The 14701-nt window shown below is 45.1% G+C and overlaps 1 protein-coding gene across 1 annotated transcript; it reads right to left on the bottom strand.

Moving 5' to 3' along the window:
• Positions 1 to 2065: 2065 nt before the first annotated feature.
• MTRES1 (mitochondrial transcription rescue factor 1) lies at positions 2066 to 11941 on the bottom strand. Its single transcript, XM_068550931.1, has 4 exons — positions 11564 to 11941; positions 8757 to 9238; positions 6734 to 6806; positions 2066 to 2350 (listed from the first exon to the last, which is right to left on the bottom strand). Exons 2-4 carry the CDS (start codon positions 9224 to 9226, stop codon positions 2171 to 2173), a joined length of 723 nt encoding a protein of 240 aa, XP_068407032.1. The 5' UTR covers positions 9227 to 9238; positions 11564 to 11941; the 3' UTR covers positions 2066 to 2170.
• Between the last annotated feature and the right edge of the window lie 2760 nt (positions 11942 to 14701).

The following is a 14701-nucleotide window of genomic DNA, read 5'->3' on the forward strand; positions in this document are numbered from 1 at the left end:
CAAATGTCCCCAAGGGGGTAAAATCATGCCAGGTTGAGAAGCACTGAATTAGAAACATCCAAATGTTTTAATTTTTTCATCATGTTGGTCACATGTTCACTGAGGAAGCCTTGCCAGGACGGCATTATAAAGCAGCTATTAAAGAGTGAGCTGCAAGAGTTCCGTAAGTCTTTATGAATTGCTTTTGTTTCTGCTGTTTCATAAATATGTTCCAAATCCCTTGTGCTGTAGACAGCTATGAGAGATCAGTTTTTGCCAGGTGGTATGACCAAACCAACATTCTCCACCATCAGACGTCTTTTTGCTTATTTTAATTTTTTAAAAACAGAGAAGCCTGTAATGAGTCAAATCCCACCAGCTAAGTTGAGGTACTTAATTACCAATAGAGCTTCCAACAGCCTTTCAAATGGGCCTTCCTGCTTTCTAGCTACTATCAACTCATCTTGCCTCACACAACACATTTTAACTCTTTTGAAGACTCAACTCAACTCAACAAGGTAAGGAAATTAGTATCCTGATCCCCTTCTGACCAGTGAAGAAGCTGAAGCTCAGAGAGGTTAAGGCCAGAATATAAACAAGGTAACCGAACTTGCTAAGGGCAAGACAGAGCCTAAAAACTAGGACCCCTGACATATCACTAGGTCATGCTGCCCCTCACCATGCAAGACTTATTTGGCTTTCTATTACTTTCCAAAGAGCAATCAAGAGAAGGGAGGGAGAGAGGGTGGGAGGGAAGGAGAGACAGAAAGGCACAGAGGTGAAGAAAATGAGAAAAAAGCATCATCATTACTATAATCTCCTAAATTAAAACTCATAATTAACTCATGTTGAAATTAATTATACTATTTTCACTGATGTAAAAGCCTAATTAACAAGTGGTAAAATAGAAAAATTCCTTCTGTTACACTGCACAGTATATATTATTGCTTCCTGAGAGCTTATTTAAGCTTTCAAATAAAAATCAATTTTCCTGAGTCTTCTGAAATCTAAGCCGGTAAGACTTCCAGACTCATGTGACCAAACATCTCACTGCTTTGGGCTACAGAAGTTTCCCTTCTCTATCAGTTAACCTGAATTCTCAAGAATTCCTGGAGGGCAAATAAAAGGACCCAGACATAGTTGGTCTTTATGACACAACACAGTCTAATAAGTCTATTTGAGCCAACCCTTCCAGTGCTAGCACACTGCTCCTGGGAATCTACAAACCAATTTATTTATGCAGATGCCCTTTTCTTAGATGATGTGTATTATGTGTGTGTCCTTTCTATTACTACTCTATTTTTTTAGTCCCTTTTATAACACTTTCTTGAGAATTAGAATAATTAGTCTCTGATTCTTTATTCTCTTTACTGATAAAATCTGTGTATTTTCTACTTTCACCTGAAAAGTAAACCATCGCTTAAACCAGGGAGGGTCATCACATTCTTTCTGTAGGTCAATGTAAATACTTTACGCTTTGTGGGCTACATAAGGTCTCTGTCATATGTTCCTTTCTCTTTTTTTAAAACAACCCTTTAAAAATGTAAAAGCCATTCCTAACTTGCATGCCATACAAAAGGCCTCCAGCTGCCTTAGTCTACCAACCTCATGCTCTAAACAATTAATTTTAAGTGGGCCCTAACTAGCCCATTTGGAATTAGTTGGAACAACTTTACTATCCAGACTTCTGGAGACAAACTGAAGGGAACTAAGGCCAACATGTTTGTTAGTAATTCAGAGAGGCCAGTGCTGCTCCCCTAAGGAGATAAAGGGGACCTTGACTTAGCTTGGTTTTGCCTTAAGAAGCCTGAACCCAGGGAAGCTGGTTGACGGGGATAAAACTGAAATGAAGACACTAAGAACAAGGCCAGTTTATTTTACACTGCCTCCTGAGGTAGTTAACGTGGGAAACAGCAGGCTGGTCATGAAAACCCTCTCTGGGCTTAGTTCATTCAGCGCATGTCTCACTCATGCTCACGAGGTCAAAATGTGAACAAATCAAGCCTGGGAGGGAAATCCAGGCCAAGGGAAGCGTCTATAGGAGCCACGATACAAATGCTGACTTCCACAAAATTGGCTCAGGAGATTCCACAAATGGTAGGAGAACTTTATTTTAATAAAAACGTCCTCTTTTTAACCTGGCCCCTTCCCCACCACTAGAACGCAGCTTTATCGCTAAAAAGCAATCCATTTATTTGAGCGTACTCTTTTTAGGCAATTTTAACTTTTTCCACCGCCGTAACACCACTCTGTATTTCTCACTGCTGGTCTTCTCTTCAAACACTTTTTTCAGGAGAATCCGCATCACTGTCTCTGTTTCTGCTTCTCTATCCTCTCCAATTAGAAGATCCAATGTATCTCCCACTTTCACCTGAAAATTAAAAAGAAAACAGAACCTTCGTTACATTTTGGGAAACTCGGCCAATGCAAACATCTCTCCTTTGAGTTTTCACTGGGCGACCACCACCCGGGGCACAGGTGACTCCTCTGTAATGGTCACTTCTCCCTAGTGCTTCCAGGTGAAAGGGCCCCCCTCTCCGGGCAGATGCCTCAGACCCATGTGGCTCAATAGGGGCCAGTGTCCCTCCTTCAGGCTGAGACAACTGGCTGCTTGTGGACAGGGCCGTGTGGCTTCAGTTTTCACGTCTATTGCATGACTTAAGGAAACACTTGAATGGAAGCATTTATTTTGGTAACAGTGGCAAAAGATGAAGCGGGGCACAACCTTAGAGGTTATGAGCACAGTAATTACTACATGCACTGAGAAGACAATTTTCAGTGTTAACACTTTCACTGATTTCAACACAGTTAAGCTACATCATTGGGGACAGGGCGCAATTTGTTGGAAATCTGTCACAGTGGAACAACGGTCAGCTGTATCTCCTAAAGAAATCGAAGTAAATAAACTGCTTTCCAGCATTGGCTAGCGCCAGTGATGCCACGTCATCAAGAGGAGACAGGACTCAACACACAAGGATGGAATGCCACAGAAAAGAGGGTCGAGTTGGATGCTGACTTGGGTTAAAAGGGCTGAGATCAAACCCGTTTTTGTCCAGATGGGAGCTTTGGGTTGAGCGAGTGCAGGACATGCCCTGGGGGCAGTCACATCAGTGCTGCCACGGTGCAAACAGCCCATGAGACACCTGGTCCTGGCAGCTCAGGATCCCAGGGAATCTGCCCAGCAACTCAGGAAGGGACTAAACTGACCCAGATGCCATATGCTTCTACTAGAACACAAGCCAGGATGACCAGAGGCCGTCTCAGACCATTCACCACCGCTTCCAAGCCAAGGATGGGGGCAGTGGTGAAGAGATGGACAGAAAGACAGGGACGGACTCCCATGTGTGGGCCATGGGCTCTAAGTGGGCACAGGTACCCATTTAAAAGCCTACTTGGGGGCTTCTGTTTAAGGAGCATGGTGCCAAATGCTTGTTTGCCTCATTTTTCAATGAATGCCCTGAGGCAGTCATAACTTCACGCTGTTGGGATATCTGTACCTCACTAGGGCAAGCCACCCACTCAAGGCTTCCGTAGGCCCAATACTAAGTCTACAACCTGGGAATGCACGCCTGCTCACCACGATGCCACACTGGTCAATCCAGGCAGCTGGATGTAAAACTCACAGGGGCTGATTTTAAACCATTAACTTTCTCCCCTCTGGGCTGAGAAGCAGAGAGACTCAAACCACAGCGAGGCATGAAGACTGCTTCTCCTTGTGGGTTTGAAGGCATCATCTGGGCTGGGCAGAGCGGGGGAGTGGGGAGTTGGGGGGAGGGGCGGTCAGTCCTCCTGAAGTTCTGCTGGATTCAATTTTTTTTTTAAAATGACCATTCGCCCAAACTGTGTAGACATTTAAAATCAATGTTCAGAAATACAAGGCTTGGGAACTCTGCTTTACCTTTTTTGGCATAACTTTGTGTCATTAAAATTCATCTTTTAGTAAGTAATATACGCACATGATACAATACGTAAAAGGTATAAAAGGATATACAGAGAAAAAGGCAACCCTTCTTATGTATCCTTTCATAGATATACTATGTGCGATGTCTGCCCCTTAAGAGGACAGTGGATCGTTCTGGTGGCTTTCTTCTAGGGCAGAGAATAGGGAAGGAATGTTTATCCTTTACCCGGTCAATCCCAGGGAGAGGTGAGGTTAGGAAGGCTTCAGTCCCCATATTTGGGCTCCATACACCCTCTATTTAGGTCAACAGTTACCCAGCACCCACAGCACTCTGGGCCCCATCTGGTGTGCAACTCACAGAAAAAGCTCTGCTCAGCTGCAGGCAGCAAGGGTTAGAGCTGCAGCATCAGACAGGCGCCTGACCCTTCAGCCAGCAGCCAGGCACAGGCCCCACGGAGCAGGCCACGGAAGGGGAGATGCTCCTCATTCCCTGCAAAGCCCTGTCCCTTCCACCGTGGGAGACGGCACAGTAGACACAAAGCAAAACTGGCTGGGATTAGGGGCTGTTCCAAGCATCTACATTTCCAATCTCCCCTTAGCTGCAGTTACTATGGCTACCAGGCCTCCTAGTAACAAGGCAGCCGAGTGTTAATGCTGGCCCCTTCCTTTGCTGACCCTCAGGAGAAATCTGGAAGGCAGCCAAGACAACAGAACACCCAAGGCAGAATGAAGAAGCAGCAATTAGACTGTAGTTAACAATATCTCAAAGCAGAGGGAGAAAAATAGATTTACGGTGTCTGTAAATGAGGCCCTGGCAGAGACACTGTGCACCAAGAACAGATCTTGTCTTTGGAACACTGCGGCTGGTGAGAAGGGGGCTGGGCTACAAGCAGGAAAAAGCGATTAAGGGACAAGAAGGACCTGATCTCCAGGTGCATGTCTGGAGTGCTTCATTTCCTGCAGCTCACTGAGCAAGGACTGACACCTGCAGTCTGAACCTGTCAGGTCAGGTGCCATCAGAGGGATCTGGGCCTTGTGACTTGGCGGCCAAGACAAGTACTGGGGATCCCCCCTCCTGTCCACTCAGCTGCAAGAACCACTCTGAGTCTGGGGAGCAGAGATTCTGAAGACAGCCTCAGTGCTCACCCAGGTCCATGGCCAATGGCTCACACCCTCCCATGTCCCAGGGGTACAGGATGCAGCTCAGGTCCTCCAATCCCAGGAGTGTTTTGAAATATGAAAGAAGCTAAAATAAAAACAACCTTCAAAAGTGTGTCTAACGGGCTTCCCTGGTGGTGCAGTGGTTGAGAATCTGCCTGCCAATGCAGGGCACACGGGTTCGAGCCTTGGTCTGGGAAGATCCCACATGCCGCGGAGCAACTAGGCCCGTGAGCCACAATTACTGAGCCCGCGTGTCTGGAGCCTGTGCTCCGCAACAAGAGAGGCCGCGATAATGAGAGGCCCGCGCACCGCAATGAAGAGTGGCCCCCGCTTGCCGCAACTAGAGAAAGCCCTCTCACAGAAACGAAGACCCAACACAGCCATAAATAAATAAATAAATAAATAAATAAATAAAATAAAAATTGTGTAACTTTAAAAAAAAAAAAATCTATTAAAAAAAAAAAAAAGTGTGTCTAACTTTCATGGAACATTTATTCCCTGGACACTGACTAAGAGTTAGATCATGTCCGCCAACGCCTCATAGGTCTGTGTCTTCCAAACTTTTTAAGGGTCTCTGTCATATACTTTTTAAAATCGTTTTGTTAACTTTTACTATCATTATTATTTTTTCCAATTACAAAAGTGAGACATACTCGTAAAAAATTCAGAAAATAAAATGCAGGAAGAACATATAACCCACAGTGCCCCACTCAAAGATAAATACTAGTAGTATTAATATTTTAATTCTATGTATGTATATATATAACTTTTTACAAAAATACATTTTTAAAAGAATATATATATCATTTATTATAACACTGGATACTAGAAATACATTTTCTTATAACACTTGTGAGTGATTCTTTCACTTAACAATAGTATTGATATGGAGCTGTCAGGAAATATGGAACCTTCTTTTTGATGGCTGCCCTGCACACAGAGCAGTGTATCCAGCAGGTACTGGGGGTTGGGGGTTACTGCTGAGCTGAACAGAATTGCGCATCTACTCAGGTAACAGCAGGCCAAAGAAACCTCTATATGGATTTAGCCTGATTATTATGATTTCACAGGGGCTAACATTAATGACTTAGAAGTTTAATAGATTTTTGCCAGTTCTGATAGTGACTTGTCTTAAAATTAAAAAAAAAAAAAGGGGAAGCTTCATCTCAAAGTCATTATGGCTGCAAAGAGCAAGTGGCCTGTGTAACTGAAGCTGTGTGACCAGGCCTGAGGGAGACCTTAGAGGGGGCAAGACAGACACACACGAGGAGCCACTGATGCCCCAAAGGAGCCCCGGGGGAAACTGGGGGAGGCATTAACTGAGTACTGGCAGAACAATAGACAAAAATATCTGGCTGTCATATTATCTCACCGTGGACTTCCCTGGTGGCGCAGTGGTTAAGAATCTGCCTGCCAATGCAGGGGGACACAGGTTCGAGCCCTGGTCCGGGAAGATCCCACATGCCGCAGAGCAACTAAGCCCGTGCGCCACAACTACTGAGCCCACGTGCCACAACTACTGAAGCCTGCGCACCTAGAGCCCGTGCGCCACAACAAGGGAAGCCAACACAATGAGAAGCCCGTGCACTGCAACGAAGAGTAGCCCCCGCTCACTGCAACTAGAGAAAGCCTGGGCACAGCAACGAAGACCCAACACAGCCAAAAAAACAAAAAAACAAAAAAAACCCTCACCGTTCTACTTTTCTTCCATAATTTTTCCCCGTTCAGCCTGAGTTCACCTTTGTAGAATGCATCTTCCACTTTGCTAAAAAAAGAAAAAAAAAAGTGCTTTAAAATAGAAATATATTCAAAACAATTATATAATTTTGAGAAAAGTACCAGCTGTTTGTAATGCTTATCCTGACAGTGGCTGGCCTCCCCACAGAATCTCCATTCTGGGTGCTGGGAAAGTGAAAGTCAACTGCTTCCATATGCATCTAAACAGGGAGACCAAAGGGTACTGCCGAGTAGATGCTGATGCCGGCTGCTGCAAAGACCTGCTAGCGCTAGCAGGCAGGTAACCAGCGCCCTGCTGGGGCTTCCAAGTGGGCTGGAACCGGCATCTAGCGCATTCAGGATGGGCCCGGCGCTCTCCACGTGACTCCCCCTACAGCAGTCACCTTAGAGGTGGTAGCGCCTGTGATTCACGACAGCCAAAATGAGTGGGCACTCCCTTCCCTTCACGTGCTCTGAGAAAAACCAGGTACCACATGTATGGTGAGGCTATTGAGAAACCCTCTGCTAATCTGCACTGAGATGGGGAAATTCCAATCCAGCAGCTCCTCATCTCTCTGAATTTGATCACTGGGGCAACCAGACCAGGGCAGGATACACACAAAAATGAGTGCCCTTTCGTTTTAGTGCTCTGACTCCAGGCAATTGACATCTGGGGTTCTCCTAATAAGAACAGCGGCAATTACTACTGTCAGAGAGGGAGAGGCCCCTCATGAGCCTGCCAGATTTTAGAGAACATTCAAGTCCTGATCAGGGTGCCTGTGGGTTCAGAGTTAAAAACTGAACTATGCCTTTAAATCAGGACATAAAGATACAAATTCCACAAGGGAATCTTTCTTATTAATTTATTATTCATACCACAATTCTTATCTTGCATGCAGTATGCACACAATGATTGCTAAAGGAATGAACAATGAGGATCACTATTCTTGTATAATTAGTCTAGCAGAGAAGGAATGAGAATGTTAAAGAAATATTGAAAGTTACGCTTAGTATCTCTATGCACTATATATGAACACACATAGTATTTTCATCATCATAGCTAACATACCGAGTACCCACTATATGCCACACACTGTTGTAAATGCTTTAGGTAGATAGACTCATTTAATCCTAGCCACCACCTTCTAAAGCTGGTTCTATTACCCCCATTTTATAGATGAGGAAACTGCACAGAGATTTTAAGTAACTTGTCCAAGGTCACACACAACCCGGGATTGAAACCCCAGTAGTCTGGCTACAAAGCCTGCAGTCTTTTTTTTTTTAAAGATTGATTGATTGATTGATTGATTGCTATGTCGGGTCTTTGTTTCTGTGCTAGGGCTTTCTCTAGTTGCGGCAAGCGGGGGCCACTCTTCATCGCGGTGCGCGGGCCTCTCACTATCGTGGCCTCTCCTGTTGCGGAGCACAGGCTCCAGACGCACAGGCTCCAGACGCGCAGGCTCAGCAGTTGTGGCTCACGGGCCCAGTCGCTCCACGGCACGTGGGATCCTCCCAGACCAGGGCTCGAACCCGTGTCCCCTGCATTAGCAGGGAGATTCTCAACCACTGCGCCACCAGGGAAGCCCCAAGCCTGCAGTCTTAACCACCATGTTATACTGCTTCTGTTGATTCTAAGAGGTACCTTCTCACACTGTAGCATTTGTGAAACCCAGGTGCATTCTATGCTTGCTATATACATCTAACATGGTGATTCCTTTTTTCCTCAAGAAGCTGTTTTTACATCAACGGTTCATCTTACAGTTGATTGTGTCTTAGAATCAAGGAAATAATGCCATGTGGGATTTGCAGGCAGTCACTTGATTTCTTTGGGAATTAGTTTTCTCATCTATAGAATGAAATAATTGGAACAGGTTACCTATAAGATCCTTTCACATCTATGGTTACTCTTCACCATACTATGAGCCATGTAATTGGTAATGCTGCTTTAAAATAACCAATAAGAAGACAAGCGATTTTGTATTAAAACGCACATACTTACTTTCTTCCGATATCTAGTCCCGTCTTCAGGATAACATCGTATCGGAAGGACTGCACTACTTTGTCCAGGTCTTTATAGTCTCTGACCGCAGTGGGGTCGTCCTCTGGCTCCTCTTCCTGCTCACTCATCTCATGACGCTCACTCTCTTCATCAGAGTCCCCTTCATCCTCCACTTGTTGCAGAGTCTTTGTAGTGGATTTTTTAGAGCTTACATTACTTTTGAGTCTTATGGAAAATGGGAAAATATATTCTTGAGATGTTAAAAGCCCTGAGAGTCTCAGTGAGAAAATGTTATGGAAAAATGTTTTATAATTTGAAGAATTTAACTTGGTACTAGACAAATATAAGTATCGATTCCAGGAAGCACAGTGTTTTTGTGAAGGTGTCCCTCGTAGCGCTCCGCAGAGCCCAATCCAGGCATCTGGCTTTCTTAAAACACCGCTGCGCAATCTGACACTAGTCATAGCCATGGCTCATACGACCTGAAACAGACAGTAATTCAGTTTTACTTCCCAAGTGTGGTATCCTGGCATTCTTACAACATAAACCATACACACCATGAACACTTTACATCTAGTACTGTACTTATGCTTCCTCCTACAAAAGGCCATGTTGGTCCACATGTACCAAGGGCCAGGCACACTGTACTAGGTGAGTCTTCTGGCTGTAATTAACGTGCTGACCTCACAGCGTGGTCATGAAGGTTGAATTAGATACTAGTAAGTGTGAAAACAGGTTCTACTCTTCTCACTCCCCCAAATTAGCTTGGGTACTGATTGCTACTGAAAAATATTAACAATAGTTCTCAATGATTTTTTTCTTTCTTTTTGGCCGTGCCATGCGGCTTGCAGGGATCTCAGTTCCCCCACCAGGGATTAAACCCGGGCCACGGCAGGAATCCTAACCACTAGGCCTCCAGGGAACTCCCTCAATGATTTATTTTAAAAAGGAAAATCTCAGGACGAGAAAGACTATTTACTGACATACATTACATCCTTACAATATTGACTTTGCAAAGGATACCAGATCATGACTTCATGAAAGCCAGTGAGTCTCTAAACTTTATTTCAATCTCCAACTCCAGCAAATCAGAGCTAGGAATGAGCAAATTGTACAGATCTGCATTTCACCTCCTTTCACATCTTCTTCCCACTGTTTAACAGAGGCAGTAGCTAGCAGAGAAGGGGCCTGGAGACCCACAAACTAGGTAATTGTTTTCTGAGGTAGAGGTGCTCACATGCCACATGTCCTGTGTGCTCCACTGGGAGGACTCTTGGAAGATTGCACCTGGTTCCCTCCAGACTTTGCCCCATGCATCTTCTACCTTGCATGTTTTATCCTTTTGCTGTAATAAATCATAGCCATGACCCACAGCTGAGTCCTGTTGAGTCTTCCTAGTGAAACCAATGAACCTAGGGGTGGTCCTGGGAATCCTGACAAAATATCCAACTGCCTATTCGACATCTCCATTTGGGTGCATAACAGGCACCTCAAACTTAATTGGCCCGGAAACAAACTTCTGATATATCTCGAACCCCAAATCTGCTCTACCTGCGGCCTTCCCCATCTCAGTTAATGGTAACTCCACCCTTCTAGTTCCTGAGAACAAAAGCTTCCAGTCACTCTTGACTCTTCTCTTTCCCCCATACTCAGATCCATAATGTCAGGAAATCATGTGGCTTATCTCCAAAATATGTCCAGTGTCCCATCACTTCTCACCACTCCCACTGTTACCACAGATTCAGGCCACCATCTATCACCAGGATTACTACAAAAGCTCCATTACAGTCTGTTCTCCATAGAGCAGTCAGAGTGAGTCTTTTAAAAAGTAATTTATATCATGTCACTCCTTCCCTCACAACCCTACAAAAGCACGGAGAAAAGCAAAATCCCTTTCTTGGCCTACAGTCCCTGTGTGATCTGGCCCCTCCATTTCCGCTCTGACCTCACCTCCTGCCTCTCTCACCCATGCTCACTCAGCTCCTTCCTAAAGATCCTCATACACAACAGGCACACTTCTGGGTAGACTCCTTTGTTCCAGCTGCCCAGAACACTCTTAGCCCAGATATCTGCATGGATAAATCATCTTCACCTCAATGAGGTCTACTCATTCCAACTCCATTTAACAGGTGTCTTGTCCTCCAAATCTCCCCTTGCCCCGTTCTACTTTCTTTCGCAATAGCACTTATCTGCTATGTTATATAATTTACTGCTCAATCCCAAGTGCCCAGAGTAGTGCCTGACACATGGTAAGTGCTTAATTAAATACTGTGAAAGTAGGTCAAAAGAACCGGTGCATTAGAATGAAGAACAATGATGGGCCTGGGTTGATGGGTAAGAGGCTAGATCTCCAAGGGCCTTTCCTATCAAAGCTTGGACTTATCCAGAATGCATGAGGGCTATAGCAAGACCTTAAGCAGGGAAGTGATCTGATGGGAGTGTTTTTTAAAAGATTTCTTTGGCGACAGCGTGGACGTAAGGGGAGTATCACGGAAGGAAGCCTGAAGGAGGTTTTGAGTGAGATCTTCAGGAGAGATATAAAATCGGTGAACTAACCGAAGGCTGTAAGAAAAACAACGAGTGGAATGTAGAGGCAACGCTGTCCTTGACCTGCGGGACATTTGGAATCCCTCCATGTTCCTGAGCCTGTTAACTACTCCGTATGGAAAACCTGATTTAACTGCTTTTAGTTCAACTGCAAGCAAAAATCTTCTTTTCTCTTCTCTTGGAGACCTCAGAGGCTGACCAAGTGCTGAGATAAGGTCATGTTCCCCTCGCTCCCTCCCTACCCCCCTCGGGCTGCGCACCTTCCCGGGTCCTCAAGGTCAAGGGAAACGACACCAACGTCCTCGATCTCGCGGTCTGTCTCTGCAGCCAACAGGAGCGGCCGGGCCCACGGGCAGACGGCCTCGGCCCGCCGGGTTCGCAAGGCCCCTAAAAGCCCCCAGATCCACGGGGCGTCCCAAGCTGGCCCGGCTGGGGCAGGATGCCAGAGACTCACGCGGAGACCTGGCAGGAGCGCGGGCGGGGGACTGGAGCTCGCCCTGCCCGTATTTCCCATGTGCTTGCTGTGAAGCAACAGAAGCGGGAGCGGACAGGGGGGCACCGCACGCCGGGCAGGGGCTCAGTTACCTGTACTTCAGCGCCGCTCCCCCCTTCCCGCCCCCGCGCCCCCACCCCACGGCTTCGCCGAGCTCCGCACTCCACACCCCGCCCTGCCCTTACCCCTCCCCTTCCGCCGGCGCCGGCGCGGTGAGAGCAGGCTGGGCGGTGCGCACTGGCACGGCGGCGATGGCGGCGGCACAGCGACCCCTGCTGGAAGCCGCGCTCGGAGGACTGCGCCGGGAGGGCTGCTGAGAGAGTACAGGGCCAGCTCTGAGCTGAGCGGGGAGCCCACGCTGAGTGATTGATTCCACATTGTTGAAGAAAGCTTTTCTTTTTTTTTCTTTTTAATTAATTAAGTACGACTTCCCTAGTGGCACAGTGGTTAAGAATCTGCCTGCCAGTGCAGGGGACAAGGGTTTGAGCCATGCTTGGGGAAGATCCCACAAGCCGCAGAGCAACTAAGCCCGTGCGCCACAACTACTGAGCCTGCGCTCTAGAGCCTGCAAGCCACAACTACTGAGCCCGCGTGCCACAAGTACTGAGCCCGCGCACCTAGAGTGTGTGCTCCACAAGAGAAGCCCCTGCAATGAGAAGCCCACGCACCGCAATGGAGTAGCCCCTGCTCGCCACAGCTAGAGAAAGCCTGCAGGCAGCAACGAAGACCCAATGCAGCCAAAAATAAAATAAATAAATAATTAAGCAGTTTATTTTTCATTGAAGTATAGTTGATGTATAATATTATATAAATTACAGGTGTACAATATAGTCAGTCACAATTTTCAAAGGTTATACTCCATATTTGCTATATTCCCCATATTCTATAATATATCCTTGTAGCTTATTTTATACCTAATAGTTTGTGCCTCTTAATCCCCCATCTCTATATTGACCCTTCTTCTTTCCTCTCCCCACTGGTAGCAGCTAGTTTGTTCTCTACATCTGTGAGTCCGCTTCTTTTTTGTTATATTCACTAGCTGGTGTGTTTTTTAGATTCCACATGTAAATGATATCATACAATATTTGTCTTTCTCTGTCTGACTTATTTCACTTAGGATAATGCCCTCCAAGTCCATCCTCCAAGTTGGACACTTAGGTTGCTTCCCTATCTTGACAACTGTGAATACTGTTGCTATGAACATTGGGGTACATGTTATCTTTTCATATTAGTGTTTTTGCATTTTTTCGGAAATATACCCAGGAGTAGAATTGCAGGGTCATATGGTAGTTCTATTTTTAGTTTTTTGAGAAACCTCCATACAGTTTTCCACAGTGGCTGCATCAATTTACTTTCCCACCAACAGTGTACAAGTGTTCCCTTTTCTCCAGTCCTTGCTAACATTTGTTATTTGTGTTCTTTTTGATGATAGTCATTCTGACATGTCTGAGGTGATATCTCATTGTGGTTTTTTTTTTTTAATATCTTTATTGGAGTATAATTGCTTTACAATGGTGTGTTAGTTTCTGCTTTATAACAAAGTGAATCAGCTATACATATACATATATCCCCATATCTCCTCCCTCTTTCGTCTTTCATTGTGATTTTAATTTGCATATCTCTGATGATTCATGATGTCGAGTATCTTTTCATGTGTCTGTTGGCCATATGCATTTCCTCTTTGGAAAAATGTCTGTTCAGTTCTTCTGAACATTTTTAACAGCCCATTTTTAACAGCTATCTTTTTTTTTTAGTACATTTTTAATTTTATTTATTTTTATTTTTGGCTGCTTTGGGTCTTTGTTGCTGTGTGCAGGCTTTCTCTAGTTGCGGCGAAAGGGGGGCTACACTTCGTTGTGGTGCGTGGGCTTCTCATTGCAGTGGCTTCTCTTTGTTGTGGAGCATGGGCTCTAGGCGTGCGGCCTTCAGTACTTGTGGCACTCAGGCTCCGTAGTTGTGCCTTGTGGGCTCTAGAGCGCAGGCTCAGTAGTTGTGGCGCATGGGCTTAGTTGCTCCGCGGCGTGTGGGATCCTCCCGGACCAGGGCTTGAATCCGTGTCCCCTGCATTGGCAGGCAGATTCTTAACCACTGCGCCACCAGGGAAGTCCCTGCCCATTTTTAGTTGGGTTTTTTTTTTGCTGTTGAGTTGTTTGAGCTGTTTATACATGTTGTGTATTAACCCCTTATCAGTCATATCATTTCAATTTTTTTCTCCCATTCAATAGGTTGTCTTTTCATTTTCTCCATGATATCCTTTGCTGTGCAAAAGCTTTTCAGTTTAATTAGGTCCCACTTGTTTATTTTTGCTTTTAATTTCCTTTGTTTTGGGAGAAGGATCCAAAATAATATTGCTGTGATTTATGTCAAAGTGTTCTGCCTATGTTTTCCTCTAGGTGTTTTATGGTATCTGGTCTTACATTTAGGTCTTTAATCCATTTTGAATGTATTTTTGTGTATGGTGTTAGAAAATGTTCTAATTTCATTCTTTTACATGTAGCTGTCCAGTTTTCCCAGCACCACTTATTGAAGAGACTCTCTTTTCTCTACTGTATATTCTTGCCTTCTTTGTTGTAGATTAACTGACCATTAGTTCAAGGGTTTATTTCTGGGAAGAGAACTCATTTTAATGCTGTGGGTCTTGGATTTTTCTGGGATCGCCAACCCCTTTGAACATCTTTGAGAGTTATAGACTGTTGTCTCCAGAAAAATGCACACACCCCCATCCCCCCAGAATATATAACCAGCTTGGGTGCATTTGTGCAATAAGCAAAGGCAGTTACAAATTGTATCAAGTGCTAAAGTGACAGAACTTCATATATTTTATCAGTTTAGCATACACTGTTGACATTTTACTCAGGTAATATACAGTTGCATTTACTAGTTTAAGTCATTTGTAAATGACTAC

The sequence above is a fragment of the Eschrichtius robustus genome, chromosome 9 (assembly GCF_028021215.1).
Source record: "Eschrichtius robustus isolate mEscRob2 chromosome 9, mEscRob2.pri, whole genome shotgun sequence".
NCBI lineage: Eukaryota > Metazoa > Chordata > Mammalia > Artiodactyla > Eschrichtiidae > Eschrichtius > Eschrichtius robustus.

Coding starts and splice junctions, on each gene's coding strand:
- MTRES1 (XM_068550931.1), bottom strand. CDS start 9,226: ATGGCTATGACTAGTGTCAGATTGCGCAGCGGTGTTTTAAGAAAGCCA. Junction 6,807..8,756: donor GGACTAGATATCGGAAGAAA/GTAAGTATGTGC, acceptor TTCTTTTTTTAG/CAAAGTGGAAGATGCATTCT. Junction 2,351..6,733: donor TATGGAAGAAAAGTAGAACG/GTGAGGGTTTTT, acceptor TTTAATTTTCAG/GTGAAAGTGGGAGATACATT.